Source organism: Bos indicus, chromosome 5 (genome assembly GCF_029378745.1).
Source record: "Bos indicus isolate NIAB-ARS_2022 breed Sahiwal x Tharparkar chromosome 5, NIAB-ARS_B.indTharparkar_mat_pri_1.0, whole genome shotgun sequence".
NCBI classification, from domain to species: Eukaryota; Metazoa; Chordata; class Mammalia; order Artiodactyla; family Bovidae; genus Bos; species Bos indicus.
The window spans coordinates 51,167,521-51,188,870 of NC_091764.1; the positions used below are offsets into that span (position 1 = coordinate 51,167,521).

Genomic DNA, 21,350 nt, shown 5'->3' on the forward strand with positions numbered 1-21,350 from the left:
TGTTAAAAATTACAAATAAAAGGATTTGATGAAAATATGAAGAGTAGGCTTTACACTAATAAATATTCTTGATTAATACATATTAATAGGCAAAGACAAAAATTCACATGAGGGAAACTCACTTTTGAAAATTTACTTTAAAAAATAATTCAAATGGAAATATATATGTAGGGAAGACACTCAGAACAATACTGAACTACAGAACATAAGTAGTTCATTAAATTATAGAATAGCCACAAAATATAATGCAACCAATTAAAATTTCAATTACAAAAATTAAAATGTAACACAAAATAATCATATGTACTGTTTGGCTAAAAATACTTACGATGCAACACCTTGTATAAAATGTGCTATTACCATCTTCAACATAAAACTTTGAATATATTAGAAATAAATACAGAAAACAGGGTCCACTTCTTAGGGTGACAAAATTGTGAGAGATTTACCTTTTGGTTTGCCATTATCAGTAATAAAGACGTTAATATACTTTCTAAAGTATTCTAATTATTAGGTAGCCTAAGTTCATAGGGGAATGGCAGACAATCATTAAATGAATAATCATGGACATGAGAGTCACCCACAGGCAAAAGGAAACAACTTTCATCACTTTACCTCTGTGTCTTTCATCTTCAGCAACCATCCTCTCAAAAACAACAGTAACAACTTGTCGCACTGTAGCAGCAGCTGTATTATTTGTAATATTATCTTTTGTGAAGTGTAATCGAAAACAAAGAACAATTGCCTAAAAAAACAAGATTCATTTAGCATGAAATAAGTTGATGAATATGGTTATTATCTTTATCTGATATAACCGCAAATAATTTATGTTTTGCTGTTTCAATCACCTTCGCTAAAAGTATAAAAGTCCCACTCTTTTATACAATAAAGCTACAAAAACTTCAGTATTTTTAAACAATTCAAACTCTCAGTGAATATAAAGACACATAAGACTAGCAAAGGTAATGTGAAATGCACCTTTTACCCTAAAAAATAAACTATTAATTGAGGCTATTTTTACATTACTCTCTGTACTTTCTGTTCTTTGGAAATATTTCACAATTTAAAAAAAAATTTAAAGATGAAACATAATATAACAGTTGTTATATGTTTCAAAGAGAGTAGGAATGAGAAAGAGCTTTCATACATGCAGCCTTATCTAGTATTAATGCCAAAATGACACTTCTCCAGCTGCTTCAGGGGCAGACTTAAGTTATCTGGCTTACATACATTTTACATGTGAAATTATTTTGAAAGGGGGAAAGAGAGAGCTGTCAGGAACACTCAAGATAATTGTGGACAACATTGATACCTGGAAACAAATACTGTTTTCTTTTCTTCTTTCTCTATTCCTTTTCTTCTGCTACTTTTCTTTTTCCGTATTGTATTCATAACCAAGGCTATCAGCTATATCCAAGGGAGTCTGTTTAATCACCCTAACCTGATATCATCTCTAATCTGTGGAAAATAAGGCACTGAAGGCTTTTAACATGCAATGTGCATTATCACAATAGCTACAGGAAAGTTGCTTTTAGTTCAAACAGCACTAGGCTTTCCTCTTTCGGTCAGCTTATCCAAATACTGTCCCAAAGCCCTTAATGAACTTGGACAAACAGGTTCCTACCTTAGAGAGTGCCTCATCATGAACTACTGTATTGGTTGTTAAAAGAACAAGAACTGTTTGAAGCAGCTTAAGTTCTTCAAGACTATTTTCCATTAGCTGCCAAAGCATGTTAATTATATTTCCAGCTGCAGTCTGTAAAACAAGTATTTTAATTATTGTCAACAAATAAAATATAGGTATGTTGGGTCCCTAAGCAAGAAAAAGTATGCAAATATAATCTTACCTGGAGAGAATTTCTTGATCACATTAACAAAAACCTATGTTTCTAAATCTATAGATCCAAATACACATCTCTCAACTAATTCAAGAACTGCAACCAATTAATTTTCTTCTCAAAAAAAGTGCTTTAAGATTTAAAATGTACCATTTGAATATAGGCAAACAGCAACATGCAGTTCTGAAATACCTTGCCAAAATCAAGGCTCATTTCTAAAATAATAGGGGTATATTTCATTTGGACACTTATGAATATAAACATATACAAATTATGAGTCTGTTACTGTATTATTTCATTGACAAGAGGGAAAACGAGTTATAGAAAAAATACAACTCAAATTAACAACACATTTACAAACTCAATTAAATCTGATACTGTTTAGAATGTTATACCAAAGGCAAAAGAATTTACCATTTCTATTAAAAAGTACCCTACGAAGTACAAAGTTAAGCAGACAAGCAGGATGCAGATTCATAGTAATACAATGTTTTTCCTGTTTTTACCATCATGAGGTTAGATATGAATACCCTTAATGAGCAACACTTCAGACAATCTAGGAAATAAAGTCATGATTTTCTCTCCTACCTTTAAAAAAGTAATTCATGAATGATATTCTTCATCACTGATACTGAAAATTCGCTTGGTTCTCAAAATTATCTATATTAATGAACTACGGTGGCACTACTGGTAAAGAATCCTCCTGCCAATGCAGGAGACACAACAGATGACGGTTTGGGAATATCCCCTAGAGTAGAAAGCGGCAACCCACTCAAGTATTCTTGCCTGGAAAATTCCATGGGCAGAGAAGCCTGGTGGGCTACAGTCCATGGGGCCATGAAGAGTCAGATACAACTAAGCAACTGAGCACACATGACTTCTTAAGATTCCAAAAGATTTGACAAAATTTAGCCCATCTATACTGAGTGTTTAATAATGAGACAATCTGGCAACCTTTGAAAATGAAGCCATGTCCTTCAAGTACTGATTTATATTAAATACCAGGCATGTTTTATTCTCTCCTTGAGAAAACTCCTGATCTGATTGTAGGTGCACAGTTCAGATAAAATCTTCACATTACCTCAGATACCACTTCATGGGACATGAGTCTCTGAATGGCAGCCAAACATAGTTGAGTGATCTTTGGTTCCTTGGTTCCACAACCCATTAGAAAAGGTTGAACAACCTCTGAGCTGTTTTCCTTCAATGCTTTATTTAGAACACATATAAAATAAAAATTTAAACATAATTCATAAATAAGAACATTTTTCACATAATTACAACCAGTAATGACAATCTTAATAAAAATCACTTAATATAAAATAAATATGAAAATAAAAATCAAGCAGTAAGAGTTAAAATACTTCAGACTCTATACCTAAACTACCCTCCTTAAGTACAGTTTTCCCATGCCTTTCTCCTGACACTCTGTCCTTTGGTTCTCCTCCGTCTTCTATAAACTCTTTAAGGGCAACTTCTCAGAAGTTCTCTCTTGCCTCTGAGTAAGACTATTTCTTCAATAGTGTAGAAGGGAAAATAGGAATAAGAACTCATATTCTAGAACAGAAAAGTAATTAAAAATAGTATAGACATCAACCCTACCACATTTCTGAATGAATATTCAGAACTCCCTAGAATTTTATTACATGCCTTTAATTCACTGGCTCTAATTTCTTCTTCAAGAAGTAAACCCATTAAAAACAATAACATTACTACTCTTAATACTGAAGTATAGCTTTAAATTAATTGGATGAACATGCTATAATTCCAAATCTTAAAATAACTCCTTCTACCAAGCCAGTTATTTCAGAAGTTTCCAAATAGCAACAAAAATGTAAAAGATTAGAAAATGCACAAACTGAATTATACATAATTTAAACTTCCAAATTAAGTTAAATCAGTACACACACACTTAGTGGGTAGCTACACAAAGATGAATACGACACATTTCACGTTTGTCATCCTCAGGGAATTTGAATAAATAACATAAAATTCCAAGTCACAAGAACATTAAACTTATAGGTTAAGTATTTGTTTTCAAATGTATTGCATACATCAATTATTTTAATAGGTTAAAACCTGTAATAAAGTCACACAAATCTTGACTTTTAACATGTTTTTCAAAAGAAATTGTGGAAAAGTCACCCAGAGTCACCTTTAAAAGTGTAAAGCTAGTGTTAACATTAATTTTATCACTTAAAATCCCTTCTTTCTTCTCCCAAAGCTTCTTTATGGTATGGCAAATAAAGACTATTATTCCCTACAGCATGCTCTGTAAAATCCTTCAGTATGCCAGCATAAATCACAGCTAAGAGATGGCAAATATGACTGGCAATGAACAGTGTTTCCAAAAAACAGCTCCTTTGCGTTATTTCCTTGCTTTCTTTTGCATCAAGGTTCTGCTTCAAAACAAGAGACATAAAATTTCCATAACAATGTCACAAAACATTTTTATGAGTGATTAAAAGATGACAATAAAGCTCAAAAAATACTATTCTGAAGCAGTAAATATCCTGCTATATTCAATTCTGCCAAAATCACTGAAGTCTGATGCCACCCCAACTCTGCAGAACGTTTCAAATTATTAAATCTTGTTCAGACAAATATAAGTTTTCAATATTAATACGCTGCATTTAAAATTTTTATGACAGTAACATGTGTTTCTCATTTGAGTATCATAATACTCATGCAGAGTTTATAGGGCATGATCTGAACCCCATGACACAATAAGTAGGTGGCAAAACCAGAATCCAAAAATATGTCTTCTAATCCCAGGTTCACTACTCTTTCCACAGCATTATGCTGCCACTCTTTAAGGCAAACAGCATATGATGCAAATGGAAATTAAGAGTTAAAAGTGTCTAAAAGAAACCAATGAAACATTTCAAAGCTGTCTGCCTAAAGTCATCAGAAGAATGAAGGAAAGGGAATTTGTCTCCACAGAAGGAAACACAGTGTACTTCTACAGAATCTCTGATGACAATTATTTTAAGACACAAATATATCACCAGAAAGAAAATCAGGGCCAATTACCTATGCTAATTAAACAATGATACAATACTTTCTAATAATTTACAATTTTTCCTCATAATTTCATCCTTTAGGTCAAGAAGGCCATTGTTACTTCTTATCTTTTTGGTAACAGTCCTTCCTTCTAACAGGTGTAAGGTGATACCCTTGTTTGCCTTTGATTTGCATAGCACTAATAATTAATGATGTTGAGCATCTTTTCATGTACCTGTTGGCCATCTGTATGTATTCTTTGGAAAAAATGTCTATTTAGAACTTCTGTCCATTTTTTAACTGGATTGTTTGCAATGCCTCACTGCTTGAGAGCACTTCACTACTGTCTCTGAGATACTCTTCTAAGCTAATGACACCCATTCTGCATGCTTTGATGCCAGTGTTTTTTGATCTTACCATAAGATGTTAACAGAAGTTTCTGCACAAGAAAGGTAACATTTCAAATAACAAAACTTACATGATATCAACAATGCATGCAACTCAACTGATGTGATAGTATGAACAACTATGAACAAGTTCACTGAAAAAGACAACTACAAAAGTATCTGGCCCACAGTGATTCTAAGAAACCAACAGCTGTAAAATGCATGCTAATTTGGGGAATATTAACATGTGAAAAAACTGTCTTATCTTAGAATGAATAAAATAAGGTGAATTATACATTCAGTAACAGCTATTCAGCTCTATCAAGCTGAGTTAAAATTAATGTAGTAATAAAAATAATTAACTGTATTTTAATGTAACTCAAAGGTATCCATCCTTCCTACTTTTTTTCCTCCCAGTTTATGTGAGAATATAATGACCAAAGGAAATTTCTATATTATCCAAAATAGATGATCAACAACAATCAAAAAAGAAAACCTATTGATCTATTCTGTTTTTTGAAGCATAATGTGAAAAACAAACGTATCTACCAGATCTAGATCACAATGAAGATAAAGATCATTTTTGAAAAGTTGCTAATTATTTTTCTCTTCTTCTAAATGTCATAATGATCCTAAAAATCAGAAATTAATCCTACTGTTCTAACTGGGCAATTGCTGCTTTCTCTTTATAAACAGTAATTTTAATTACATGCATCTTAAGGGTGGCTTCACATAAAAACCTTCTTATAGGTTTAGAGTTTAGAGATCACACTGAGGAAAAGGCTGTGCAAAAATATAAAGCAACATGTACGTTGCTTTAACCATTTTTAAAAAAATCTAGGGGAAAAAAGAGGAAAAGGTCAATGCTTTTTAATCAAAACCTGTGGTGGGGGCGGAGGGGGGGGCGGGGTGAGGAGGAGTGGGTGGAGAGAAGGAAAAAAAGAACAAGTTTAGTTTCTACATAAGTCCCTTCAGAAGCACAACTCCTTTAATAGACTGAAACTCTGTGTTTATTTCCAAATTGTATAACTGTGAGATCAAATGATGCACTTTCACACACCTGAAAGAGATCCAGCAGGTCCCCATATCCTAGGGGTTTCCTTGCTCTGAGCAGTTTCACTGCAAAATTGCAGGTTTTATCCTGGAAAAAAAGAATTAAACTAGGGTACCCCACTATGAATCACACTAACAGGGGTTAATAAAAGGTTTTTAAAATTTTACCAGTCATTAAATGACAAACTATAGCTCTTGTGAAAGAAATAAAATGTGATGGAGACATGACTGATATCCTCAAAACCTTTAAAATCTAGTTATGGGAAAAACTTAAAAAAGTTTAATGGTTCAAAATATCTGAAAATATTTTAAATGATTCAATATGAGGACAAATAAAATTATGAACAGTGTCATCGTAAAAGTACATTACAGGTAAAGGAAGAATTATTCAACAAATGATGTTGCTACAGTCAGTAATTCAGCAAAAGAAAAAACACCTAGGTCCTCGTCTAAACATCAAACCATAGAAAAACAAGAAGAAAGCAAAAGCGACTATCAACTACATGGAAGGAGAAAGACTACTTAAGTATAGAGCAACAAATCAAAAAAGTTAGATTATGTACAAATAAAAAGCATCTAGATAAAAAATTACGGAGAAGGCAATGGCACCTCACTCCAGTACTCTTTTGCCTGGAAAATCCCATGGACGGAGGAGCCTGGCAGGCTTCAGTCCACGAGGTCACTAAGAGTCGGACACAACTGAGCGACTTCACTTTCACTTTTCACTTTCGTGCATTGGAGAAGGAAATGGCAACCCACTCCAGTGTTCTTGCCTGGAGAATCCCAGGGCCGCGGGAGCCTGGTGGGCTGCCGTCTATGGGGTCACACAGAGTCGGACACGACTGAAGTGACTTAGCAGCACAGATAAAAAATTAAGAAGTAAATGATGCAGATAATATGATATAAACATGAGAAGTTAATATTTTGCTATATAAATAGCTCAAATATTTGATAAAGAAAACACAAAAACTCCAAAAAAACCTAAAATGAAAAAATAATTTAATATATTCAGAGAAAAATGTTCAACATTAAAAAGAAAGGTCAATTAAAATGAGAAGTCATTTGCTTGTTCAAGGACTGAAAAGTTTTTTTAAAATAGTAATCTTACAAGGATGCTATAAAAATACAGTCACATATAGCTGGTAAAAGCATAAACTTTTATCTTTTTAGAAAGCAGTGATAAAAAATTTCAAGAACAGGTTCATATTCTTTAATAATTTCATTCCTAGAAATGTATCTTAAAGAAATAATTCTAAATACTGAAACATACCTAAATTACAATCACTTGCTGAAATATTTTGGAACAATTTTAAAAATTAGAAAATATGGTATCAAAAAAGTATGATATAATAAAGGCAGGATAAAAGTTAAAATTTTTTTTAAAAAAGGGGGGGAAAGAATAAAGGAAAACACATTATGTGGCAGAGAAAGCACTCCGATCCATTAGGTCAATTTGTTAGCAAGCAATCAAGTACAGTCCCCCGTATCTTCTATCCTGGGTTACAGTAGCAGTCTACCAACAGACCCCTTCTGTACTGATGATGCACTGAAATATGCCTTTCACACTGCTGTCAGAGTACTGTACAGAGTATAAAAATACTTATATGAAAGTGTCACCTCCCTAATTCACACTCTTTCCATCAAGCTACCCAGGAAGTCACACAATGGCAGTAGTTGGACAGGTACCCAATAGACCAAACTGTTTTATACTCATGCATTTAAGTAACTTCCCTTACTTATTACTCCTACACCTTATTTGCCTGGCTAACTCCTTTTCGAGCATGAAGGCTCAGCTTCATAGTCTTGGGTTGGATTAGGAGTCTTCCTGATATTCTTATAACAGGCCCATCTATACTTCCACCTGACATTTACCATATAAGCCTCAGAATTTTCTGTTTAGAATCTGTCTCTTTCATTACTGTTAACAGGCTGACATGATCTAAATATGACAAAATTTATGTACTCAATCATAACACACAAAACTAAAGAGAGGTCGAAAATATACTAGTGGCAACACTCAAGGAGTCTTCCTTGCATTTTGGAGTGACTCATTTATTAGCCTACATTTAAGGAGGGCTTGGCAACCCACTCCAGTACTCATGCCTGGAAAATTCCATGGATGGAGAAGCCTGGTGGGCTACAATCCATGGGGTCGCAAAGAGTCGGACACAACTGAGGGACTTCACTACACTACTATTCCCCATGTAATGTGCTATCTAGCAGCAATGTAAGGAAGATAAGATATTGATCCTGACCTCAAGAAGTATGTCTTCAGGAAGGGAAAATTTCTGACAAAGAGCTCCAAAAAGTAAATGAAGGAGCAGGTAAGCTAAATACAATGAATGGTACAAACACACTTTTCAAATATAGTTCTTGCATTAACACACAGATTGTAGGTGAATTATATTACCCATCTTTGTATCTCCACCAATGATTCTTACATAATTATTTATTAAGAATATGTTATATGGGATATTCTATGGATGTTTGTAAAAAATCACAGATATATAGACTGATAAAACAGAATATACTGAATAAAATCAGCAAATAACACTTTAATGTCAGAAAAAAATTCCAAAGTATATTTATTCATTGCTACTGAAATTAGAGAATTTTTAGCAATAAGACTATATAGATATGAAAAGAATGAGGGAAACTGTGAGGACAGAAGAACACAAATCATACATAATGATTATGTAAAAATGTTTTATATATACTGACAGTAGTTGAAAGCAGTGTTAGGTGGTTGTAATTGTTACAGTTTTGAGTCAGGGCTTAAATATACAATTTTGAAAGATTTCACAACTTCATTGATTTCCTTATTTCCTATATTTATTCAAATAGCAGATTCTCTGTTTATATAATTTCTGTGTAACACAAATCTTTTCAGTCAAGTTCAAGTATATTTATTGTAAGCTAGGATAATAAAAACAACTTATAATATATGATAGTCAAATGTAAGATTAAGGCATTTGGCCTTGTAAATGAAAAACTTCATGTTGCTATCTCTCACTTGCAGTTTTAAAGAAAAAGGCAATGTTGAGATAATGATCTGTATATGTGCATTGATGCTGACATTACCTGGCATAGCATTCCACTTATGTCAGCATTCATGACAGCAGTGAAAACAAAGAAAAATAAACATTAAAGGAGGATGCTTAAAAGAAGTGGAGATGTAAAGCAAAGATTTATTCTACAATGTAAATAACCTTCCCTTGGAAAATAAATCTAAGAAAACTCAAGTTGGTTAAAATCTATGCTAAGTACTGTTTCCTCTGACAAGCGACCCTAATTAACTAAGGGCCTAACTAACTAAGCGACCCTAACTAACCCTAACCTAACTAAGGGTTCTAATTTTTATAGCAACCTTTCTTATTTTCCAAATAATTCCCATATCATGAGACTCTTCAGTTGTTTGCTATCTTTAACATCCATTACAGCACAAAAGTGGTAACCTATAGTCTTTAGAGAAGTAAACACTTCTCAGGAAATAAAAAGTTACCAAAAAAATTTTCTCAATATTAACTATACCCTGAATTGAGAAATGACACACTGACTAATTTAAACTCTCCCTTTTTCCTTGGAGCCGATGATTTTTCAAGATGACAGTGGTCTAAAATCATAAATTTTTACTGATCAATCAACTGCTGTAAATACTTGGCTAAAACACTAGGAAAAAGTTTAAATGCTAATATAACTCCTCGAGTACATGGTTCCGGATACTATGGATACTAAAGCAAGAATTATTAATTGTATGTGTGTAAGGATTTGTTCTAACCTGATTTTAATAAAGCTAATCGAATTAAAATGAAATTAACAGTCCACTTAAATATTAAACTCATAGTAACTGAGAAAAAAATTTTTTTATTTGTCCTTAGTATGAATTAGACATTTTACGTGGTACAGAACTCTGTGACAGACAGTGATCCTCTGAAGAAAACAGTCTTTTTAAAGAAATAGTCCATCAAAAACAGACCCAATGAAAATTTCTATTACTGAAGAATAATTAAGGACTTACCATAATATCAGCAATGACAGAAACAAAAGTAAATATTTGCAATGACATTCTAATATAATTGGCCTATGACATCTCCAACTTAAAAACACCCAGGTCCGTAATTTATCTTGAAACAATCTCCTCATGGTGGCTAATCCAGCCAATATGCGTTTCCCAAACCCACCTGCCCGTCCTCCCAGTCCAACCGCACGTACCTTTGCCTTTACCCACCATTTCACTCCACCCCTTCACTCAGTACCACACAGAGCACTATTCAATGCTGTGAATCATGTTATATAACTCTGGTGTTTCGTGAGAATGTTCAAAATCAGAGAAGCTGTGAGAAACAGATGCAACTTAGCAGGGCTAACCCTAAGGTGGCAAATGAAATCCACTCTTATCTGTCACCCTTAAACTAGCCCCAAACATCTTCATTTCATTTTGTAATATTCTTTAAAATTCCACCCTTTAGGAATTTACTGGTATGCTTCTTTAAAAAATGTAAAGAGACTTAGAGTTATATTGGGTCTTCACTATTTGGACTTTTTGTAAATCGATTTAATAGGACTGCTTTTCTCCTGTAACCAGCTGAGAACAGCAGCACCACTGGAATTGGAAATGCATGTGAAGGATCAGTGAAGTAAGCAGCAGTTAAGTACAAGCACTTGGAAGAGAGTAGCCAGTGTGGAAACCTCACAGTACTACGGAAGTACACTGCAGCAGGAAGAACATGGGTTCTGAACAGCCCAGGATTTAAATTTGATTTCACCACTTACCAAGTGACCGACCTTACGCCACTACATCTCTCTGCATCTCAATTTGCTCTACTATTAAAAAAGAATATTTCCTCACAAGGTTGTCCTATATAAGATCAAGTGGCACAAATGCCTCACATGTAACAGATTCTCAAAAATGCCAGTTTCCTTCCTTTGCATGTTCATTATCGAGGCAAGAACAGAAAGGCATGAAGAAAAAGAGGAGGCAGACTGAGTATCAAAAGGGTGCCAGAGAGAACTTTTGAAAATTCCTCCCCCAAAACTAGGATCAATCAAAAAAAATGTTAAATCTATATAATTCCCTGTTTATTTCAAAGATAAAAGAGATCTGGGAAGGTGGTCTGAGAACCAATCTTTCTTTCAATACAACAAATATTAACTGAATGCCTTTTATGGGTAAGGTGTATCTTAGGTAATTGACAAGAGGAGGAGGAGAATACAAAGATGAGTATGAAAAATCTTTGCCTTTAAGGAGTTAGTAGTTTTAAGCTTTCTGATTTCAGAGAACGGTATAGCATTCATCTCTGGGAAACCCAATTAGTTCATAAATTAGGGACTTTTGCATGTTCTTTTTCATTATGGATAGCATGCTGGAGCGTAAGGAAGAGATGCTATAAAAAAAAAAAACTGATGGGTTTTAAGATTCTACTTTTACCATTAGTCAAACTTTCATTAATTGTTGAATTTTTAATGCAAAAAATTACCTGCCAAAATTTCGGTGTTTCGTGCAGCTATTGTTTTAACTTTTATTATTCCTGATTCAGCAGCCTGCAAGAATAAAAATAATTAGAACATAAAACTTACTAATGACATGAATTATCTAGGGAAAAGAAATCATGTATGATAAAATCTCAAGCACAGAGTCAGTCACTACTATCTTTTTTATTTTACAAACTTCAGATACTGAAGTCTAGTAGTGAAACATAGACTAAATGTAATAAAGTATGATTAACTTGATTATTCTCACACAAACTCTGCATTGCAAAAGCATGTTGCCTTTCTATGCCTTCAGTTGCATCTCGCATTTAAATCTTCAGAAAATAAAAAACAATAAAATCAAAGACTAATGAAAAAAAATAGGTTTCTCTTTCCCATTTCACACTTCTCTCTCAACCATAAAAAAAAAAAATTATAAAACACTGCAAACTCAAGTAAAACTGCTTTGAATTAGAAGAGAATAAATAACCAAGAACCCTGTCATTACTTTTAGATTGTGCTTTTTTAAAACACTCAGTTTTCATAAGGTGTCTAAATCATTTCAGCATAATTAAGTTGAGCTGGCAGTATGTGAAAGTCATACGGCATTTTATACTATGCCACAGGACTGTGCTGTCCAATATGGTAGCCACTGGCTACAGGTGACTAGGCTTCCCCAGTGGTGCAGTGGTGAAGAATCCACCTGCCAGTGCAGGAGACGAGAGTTCAATCCCAGGGTTGGAAGGATCCCCTGGAGAAGGAAATGGCAACCCAGTCCAGTATTCTTGCCTGGAAAATACAGGGGACAGGGGAGCCCGGCAGGCTACAGTCCATGGGGTCTCGAAGTCAGACACGACTTAGCAATTAAACATGCACATATGACTACTAAGCACTTTATATGTGGCTACTCGAACTGAGTTGTGTTAAGTATTATATATCATTAAAACTAAATGTTTCTTTTTACTTTTTAAATGCAATTTAAAATTACACACATGGACTGCATATGTTGCCCACATTATACTTCTACTGGACACTGCTAACATACAATATTGATATGCTGCTAAGTCGCTTCAGTTGTGTCTGACTCTGTGCAACCCCACAGACGGCAGCCCACCAGGCTCCCCCGTCCCTGGGATTCTCCAGGCAAGAACACTGGAGTGGGTTCCCATTTCCTTCTCCAATGCATGAAAGTGAAAAGTGAAAGTGAAGTCGCTCAGTCGTGTCCGACTCTTAGCGACCCCATGGACTGCAGCCTACCAGGCTCCTCCGTCCATGGGATTTTCCAGGCAAGAGTACTGGAGTGGGGTGCCATTGCCTTCTCTGTCCATTATAGAAACTCAGGACATTTTTACTATTAAGAAGCATGCCTATTTTATACTTGAACTGGTGACTATACCTCCAAAAATAATACCAAGTATTCATATATTATATTAAAGTTTTCCTATTAATTTGCTTGCAACTTGTTCATTTATTGTTATCTCTTAATGTTTACTAAAGGACAAGTAGTAGAAGGCACTAAAGTTCTTTAAATAATTATGGAAGAACTCAGTGTCCTATAGGTTATTAGGTTGAGGAGCAGTGGGTTGATGCATAAAATAAACGACACATTGTAGGCTATACAATGTATACCTTTGTCGTTTTGTGGAATTCCAAGCACTTGAAGTCCTTGTCTGTGATTAGAGAATTTCCAACTTCACTGTTAGCAGAGACAGTAGTAATGGTCTCAGTGACAATGAGTTTTGCAGTGGTTCTTAGCTGTTCAGCCTCCTCTCAGTCCTGTACTTTCTAAGGTTGGCTTCATCCAGTCTTCTACCAATTCTACAAGCCCCTCAATGTTCTATCAGTAAACTTCATTTCCACTTACATCAGCCCAAGTTAGTTTCCACTGCTTACAACTAAGAAGCCTAATGGATATCTAGGGCTTTAAGAAACTTTAAGAAATGGAAATGTTCCGAATTAAATGTACATGGCTACTAGCAGAAAAATGTAGTCAAAATAAATGACTTCATGGAAAGATTATTGATTTTCTGATTATCTAGGGGCAGTGTATATTAGAACACCAGACGCTTTAAAAAAATCATGATGCCCAGGTTGCAACCCATTCCAAAGATTACATCAGAATGACTGCCAGTGGGAGTCACGCACTGGCATTTTTTAAAATCTTCAGGTGATTCCAACATGGGGCAAAATTTAAGAGGCTATTGTAATGATATAAGCAAAAGATGATGGTGGATAGGCCTGAGGTGATAATGACTGAGATGATAAGGAGTGATCAGATTCTGGATCTAGTATGAAGATGCACAAACCAAACAAACCTACTACTATAAAAATTCAGTAACACTGAAATTATTATGTATACTTTGTTATATTCATACACCCCACTTTAAATGTCTTAAGTAATTTTCTTACTAAGTCAACTGAAATTAATCTATGGTCACTGAACTTTCTTCCACCAACATTTCAAATGTTCAAACTCTCTCCCTCCTTACTATGGCCCTCTGTACCATGCCTATGCTCAAATTCAGTATTTCATTCTTCTTCAATCAACAGATATCAAAATAAATCATCATAAATCCAATGTAATCTGTTCTAACTTTCTGAATTCCAGTCAGTTTCCAAAATCAGTCCTGTAGCATACTGGATGCTACATGTCAGTAACGGATTTCAGATTTGCCAGACACTATTTTGATCTCCTCAAATAAATAAGAACTAACCCATGTATGAATCATAAACAAGTATAACTAAATTATAATATATGTTTAACAAATATTTTTATACATCCATATGATAAGGAAAACAATGAGTGTTTTTTCCTTAGTTCCAAAGTAACAAGTGTTTTAAAAGGTATATAAACTCAAGAAATCATCAAAAGGACTGTTTATTAACTCAGATGTAACAGGACCTATCTCACAGCTCCTAATTTTTTTCATCCAACTTTTTATTGTGAAACTTTGAAACTGTACCACCACCCTATTCTCACTGGCACCCTGTGTTGCTAAAAAGTTTCATTACCAATGTTTACTGACAACACTTGTATATCACAGCCCCCTCACCTCATGCACGGCTACTTCAAACCTCAGCCTAGTGGACATCTTCAAGAGTGCCCTGTATAAATGAAAGTATTCAGACTCAGATTTCCTTCTATTTATCAAAGATTGTCTGTGTGAAGAAGAATCTTTAACTTCTTGCTTTAAAAGTAACCCCTACTCTGATTAGACACTTATAGATTAGATACTTACATATCCATAGGGGAACTACTCAACTGTAAATATAGTTATTTTCCTGAATTGGCCCTCATTAAAAAAAAAAAAATACAAAGTCCCAGTTCTGTAGAGTTTAATAGGGAGGATACAGGTTATGGTGGGTAGTTTAAAATGTCTGTTCCCCAAGGGCAATCTATGAATTGGGTAACAAAGCCAAAAGTATTAAATACACTACAGCATTTAATATTTGTTAATCTTAAAATTAATGTCTCTCAAGAAATATTTTTTTCACTTTCACAAAATTCTTTGCTGACCCAAAGAGACACACCCACCAAGGACTCTGAATATAGAAGCCAATACTACAGAAAAGATAAGACAGAATGCTGAAATGCTGACTCCTCCTTTAAGACAACACAGAATATCCTTGGCCTGACTTCTCAGTAAACTCTTCCTGGGCAATCTCAATCCTATGGTTTCAGTCACTTTCTAAATACTGAAGAATCCTAAATTATATTCCTGTTCCTTAACTATCTTCTTGGAGAAGGCAATGGCACCCCACTCCAGTACTCTTGCCTGGAAAATCCCATGGACGGAGGAGCCTGGTAGGCTGCAGTCCAGGAGGTCGCTGGGAGTCGGACACAACTGAGCAACTTCACTTTCATGTCTCACTTTCATGCGTTGGAGAAGGAAATGGCAACCCATTCCAGTGTTCTTGCCTGGAGAATCCCAGGGACGGGGGAGCTTGGTGGGCTGCCATCTATGGGGTCGCACAGAGTCGGACATGACTGAAGCGACTTAGCAGCAGCAGCAGCAACCATCTTCTAAACTATAGGATTTATTACCCTATATTTTTAAAAGGCACCTTAAATTCAAGATATTCAGAGATGTTATCACCACACACACATACCTCCAACTTCCACCCTAGCCTCAGAAAAGCCGGTTTCTTCTCCCTATAATCTGTTTTTGTGAACAGCAGCAGCAACCATGCAGTCACTGACTAGGTATGAGGTTTCTCCCTGATTCCACAAATACAATCAGGCACAAAGGCTGCGTAGTGAACACATCTTGTGCTTTTTTTCTTCTCAAATGTCATTTCTACACCTCAGTTCAAACTTCTTGTTATCAATCTAAAGTAAGAAATTTCTCCACTTAAAACCTTGTCCTCCATCCATCCTCAATTGTCTTGCTCTTCAATGGCCCCCCGAGTCCACGTCTAGTGGTGTCTCTGAAAACTGAATAGTGTAAGGACATCTTTCAAAAGGAAAAAGAAATAAGTCTCATGGACCTACCCAGTTTCTGACAAATTTAAGTAGGCATAAATATTAATAAATTATAAATAAACTCCGTATTTTTATAACTCTTAAATTATAAAGCCAACAAATTCACAAATAAAGTGAACAGTAATTTAATGTGACAAATAATGCTTTGCTGAAATTAAACCACTGCTAACAACATGAAGATGGTGCAGGCGTCTCTGATTCTGGCACCAGGAGCAGTGACAGAAATTATTTCTTCCATAACTTGTTTTTCTATAGCAAGTATCAAAAAGTCCTTCCATCTCTGTGAGCCATCTATGGTTTGTACCTACGGTTTATTCTGTTTCTCCTATGACATGTCTGTTTCTCCAATCTAGCTATAAGCCCTGTGAGGATAAAAAATCTATTTCATTCATCTCCCCATATTACTAATGCCTATCATTATGCAAACAGAGAATATATATATATAAGCTAAGCTAAGTGAAGTTGCTCAGTCATGTCCGACTCTTTGCAACCCCATGGGCTGCAGCCTACCAGAATTCTCCATCCATGGGATTTTCCAGGCAAGAGTACTGGAGTGGGGTGCCATTTCCTTCTCCAGGGGATCTTCCCAACCCAGGGACTGAACCCGGGTCTCCGGCATTATAGGCAGACGCTTTACCAACTGAGCCACCAAGGAAGCCTGAGGATATATATATAAACATTTATAAATAAGCAAAGGAAAAGTTCTAAACAGAGGGAGGGACTTTACTGTCCTCTCATTGAAAAATGCAGAGGAAATTTGATCCAGACAGTCAAATCACCATCATAACTATAGCTTCACTTCTCTGCCATCCTCTTGGTTCTGTCTGTTCCATGAGGAGGTTCATCCTCAGGCCACTCCAAAACTTGGCAATAAAATTAGTTCCAGCCATTCTATACCTCACAACTTCATATGACACTACCCAGAAAGAGAGAAGGAACAGAAGGGAGCTTTCCCTTCCCAGGAGCACACACTGGCACTGGGTGTGGCTGTGTGGGCAGAAACCAAAGTGTGGGTATGGAGGTTAAATCAGGTCAAACTACTCAAGGTATCCTGGAGCACGGAACAAGATTAATTCATCTGAATGCAAAGAGTTGAAAATGAAGGATAAGTGCAGCCTATCACTGAAGAAAGCAAGAGGGAATGAATGCTAGGAAGGGAATCAGCAAATGTCCACTTCTAGAACTCCAGACAAGTTTACGATAATAATAGTAACAATAATACTGCTTTTCTTCACCAAACCCTCTATGTTGTATTTTAAAAAACAAAACAAAAAACATACTTATTTTTTTTAATATTTATGAAAGAAGAGTCTTGAAATTAGAACAAATTCACCAAAGGCCCAAATTAATTATTCACAGGATATAGCATGAAATAAGAGTTAAAGAAGAAATGTAAAATTCAAGTTAATCGCAACTTAAGGAGAATAATGCACTCAAGAGACTAGGGAGGTATGAAGCTGCCTTGCAAACTTAGGAGTTCAGAACTCAGGTAAAATCAAAAGACCTAAAGTCAAGTCCTCACTTAGGAATACCTAATAGATCTAGAACAGTCCCTAGAGGACAATATGCTTATAAAACAATTACTACACTGAAATCAATAAGATTTTCTTCTGTAACATGTAATTAGTCTAAAATCTCAAAGCTCTGAAAAATATATACCTATATGGAATCCCATTCAAAAACCTCTGGGCTAAAAAATAAAGACAAAACAAAAAACTCTAGCTTCTAGCAAACAAATTTTCCTTAACATATCAAATACAAGACCGAAATGCAAATTACATGTGGATAGCTAACAGTATGTGAACCGTGAACTTCCAGATGCTCAAGCTGGATTTAGAAAAGGCAGAGGAACCAGAGTTTGGATTACCAACATCTGCTGGATCATCGAAAAAGCAAGAGAGTTTCAGAAAAACATCTACTTTTGCTTTACTGACTACATCAAAGCGTTTGACTGTGTGGATCACAACAAACTGTGGAAAATTCTTAAAAGACCTGGGAACACCAGACCACCTGTCCTGCCTCCTGAGACATCTGTATGCAGGTCAAGAAGCGACAGTTAGAACCAGACACAGAACAACAGACTGGTTCCAAACAGGAAAAGGAGTACGTCAAGGCTGTATATTGTCACCCTGCTTATTTAACTTATACGCAGAGTACATCATGAGAAACGCTGGTGTGGATGAAGCACAAGCTGGAATCAAGATTGCTGGGAGAAATATCAATAACCTCAGATATGCAGATGACACCACCCTATGGCAGAAAGCAAAGAACTAAAGAGCCTCTTAATGAAAGTGAAAGAGGAGAGTGAAAAAGTTGGCTTAAAACTCAACATTCAGAAAACTAAGCTCATGGCATCTGGTTCCATCCTGGTCCCATCACATGGCAAATAGATGGGGAAACAGCGGAAACAGTGAGAGACTTTATTTTGGGAGGCCAAAACCACTGCAGATGGTGACTGCAGCCATGAAATTAAAAGATGCTTACTCCTTGGAAGAAAAGCTATGACCAACCTTGACAGCATTATTAAAAAGCAGAGACATGACTTTGCCAACAAAGGTCTGTCTAGTCAAGCCTATGGTTTTTCCAGTAGTCATATATGGATGTGAGAGTTGGACTATAAAGAAAGCTGAGCACCAAAGAATTGATGCTTCTGAACAGTGGTGTTGGAAAGACTCTTGAGAGTCTCTTGGACTGCAAGGAGACCCAACCAGTCCATTCTAAAGGAAATCAGTCCTGAATATTCACTGGAAGGACTGATGCTGAAGCTGAAACTCCAATACTTTGGCCACCTGATGTGAAGAACCAACTCATCTGAAAAGACCCTGATGCTGGGAAAAACTGAAGGTGGGAGGAGAAGGGGACGAGAGAGAATGAGATGGCTGGATGGCATCACTGACTCAATGGACATGAGTCTGCGTGAACTCCAGGAGTTGGTGATGGACAGGAAGGCCTGGCGTGCTGCAGTCCATGGGTCGCAAAGAGTCGGGCACGACTGAGCAACTGAACTGAAATATATGGTATGCCTATATATACAGTATTCCTTTTCTTCTTCTTTAAAAATTTAATCTCCAACAAGTATCTAATCAGTACCTCTCAGATGTACAAATGCTTTGAACTATGACAGACAGAGGAGAAGGCAACGGCACCCCATTCCAGTACTCTTGCCTGGAAAATCCCATGGACAGAGAAGCCTGGTAGGCTGCTGTCCATGGAGTCACGACGAGTTGGACACGACTGAAGCGACTTAGCAGCAGCAGCAGCAGCATGACAGACAGAAGAATAAACAAGATGCAAAACTGACAGTCCTTAAGGAGCTATTTAGAAAAGAAAATACCATAGCAAAAGGTAAAAACATAAGAGTTATAAAGAAATAACATAAAATAAGTTTCAATGAAGGTTAAGAAAACATATCAGCTTGAAAAGCCTGGGCAGGAGCTGCAACTATTCCTGACCAGCAACCAGCTAGTACATGGCACACAGCAGGTTTTCAAAAATTACTAACAAATCAAAGAATAAAGGAATGAGTGAATGAGGGATGAAATGAGAATATTATCTCTAAAGCTGGTTCATTCATGTAACAAATGAACAAGCAACATGGGTTAAATTAAGAGTAGGATTTTAACTTTTAAAAGATGGAAGGAGATGATTTTAGGCCAGCAAAAGGGGAAAAAAGCTACCAAAAGCCACATCATGGAAGAGGGAAGGAGCAGGGCATATTTGGAAAATGAAGAGCAAGCAACAGAGTTTGGCTTAAATATAAAGGGATTTGAGGAAAAGTTGAGGGTGATGAAGGAAGGATGAGAAGATCAAGAAGGTCTTAAATGTTATACTGAGGTGTTCTGTATGTACAAAGTAGCCGTCGAGGATTTCTGAGTTGTTTAAGTACATTAATCTGGTGGTAACATACAGGATGGTCTTTTGTGCATACCAAATGCATACCAAAGGCCAGGCATAAGACTGAACACCTGGAAGCTAGACTAATAGCTAAAACAACACAAAAGAGGAGAGATACATTAGAAATTACAAAAGTGGAAGAAACATCTGACAACGGATACAGCATAAAGAGAGCTGAGGGAGAGAAGACAGCCAAATATAACTAGAGTAAGCAAGAATAATAAATTCCACTAACAAAACAAGTGAAATGTGGGGATAGGACAAGTTTTAAGAAAAATAAGTTCAATTACCCGAAGTTCTATCTGAAGTATGTGAAAGATACTCCGGTAGACATGTTTAACAACTTCTTGGCCAGAGACATTATTAATACTCTTTTGCTACCTGAATGTTATTGACCAAGTGTTTCAATATTCACTTACATAACAAACCGCCATTTACAGGTATTAGGTTCTGCAAAAATCCCCTGATCAATAATGCATTAACAGACAGTTGGAAGCACGGGTCTAAGTTCAGTAAAGACAGCAGAGGTAACGAAGCAGATGTAGGAGTCATCAGCACTGAAGTAAGGCCAGAAACAACGGGAGTAGATGCAAGTGCAAAAGAGATGAACACAGGTCCAGAAGATGTCTCCAGACAGAACTTGGGATACACTTATATGTAAAGAAAAAGAGAAGGAATACTGAGAGAGGAAGGAGAAATAGGAAAGTAGAATGTTACAAAAGTCAAAACAAGAAGGACAAACGGCAACAAATGATGAAGCAAGACAGATACATGGGAAAGATGATAAAAACAAGTATGCTTTAAAGACTGCAACATGATGAGAGGAAGATGTAAGAAATGGATGCACGTGGATTCATCTCCCAGTTCTTTCACTTCCTAGCTTCACTACCCTTTGTAGGGCTTCTCTGGTGGCTCAGACATTTAAGAATCTGCCTGCAATGCAGGAGACCACGGATCAATCCCTGGGTCAGGAAGATCCCTTGGAAAAGGAAATGGCAATCCACTCCAATGTTCTTGCCTAGAGAATTCCATGGACAGAGGAGCCTGGCAGGCTACAGTCCATAGGGTCGCAGGAATTGGACACGACTGAGTGACTGATACGAACGCATACCTTTTGCACACTGACCTTTCCAAGCCATAGTTTCCCTATACCTGTAAAACTGAAATGCCATGTTGCAATAGAGTCCATGGATGCAACACTACTAGAAAGACAATATTTTATTC

The 21,350-nt window shown here is 36.1% G+C and overlaps 1 protein-coding gene across 5 annotated transcripts in view; it reads right to left on the minus strand.

Annotated features, from left to right (window-relative positions):
* Positions 1 to 21,350, minus strand: part of MON2 (MON2 homolog, regulator of endosome-to-Golgi trafficking) — a 109,946-nt gene that overhangs the window by 81,774 nt on the left and 6,822 nt on the right. For 2 of the 5 annotated variants that reach the window (XM_019960896.2, XM_019960898.2), the window contains exons 2-5: positions 11,758 to 11,821; positions 2,920 to 3,047; positions 1,625 to 1,756; positions 616 to 745 (exon numbers count right to left, since the gene is read on the minus strand). In XM_019960896.2, the coding sequence (XP_019816455.2) occupies positions 616 to 745; positions 1,625 to 1,756; positions 2,920 to 3,047; positions 11,758 to 11,821 (454 nt within the window). Of the gene's footprint in view, positions 1 to 615; positions 746 to 1,624; positions 1,757 to 2,919; positions 3,048 to 6,287; positions 6,369 to 11,757; positions 11,822 to 14,802; positions 14,826 to 21,350 lie in introns of those variants that run through there. The other 3 variants (XM_019960900.2, XM_070788581.1, XM_019960899.2) reach the window with 3 other exon arrangements.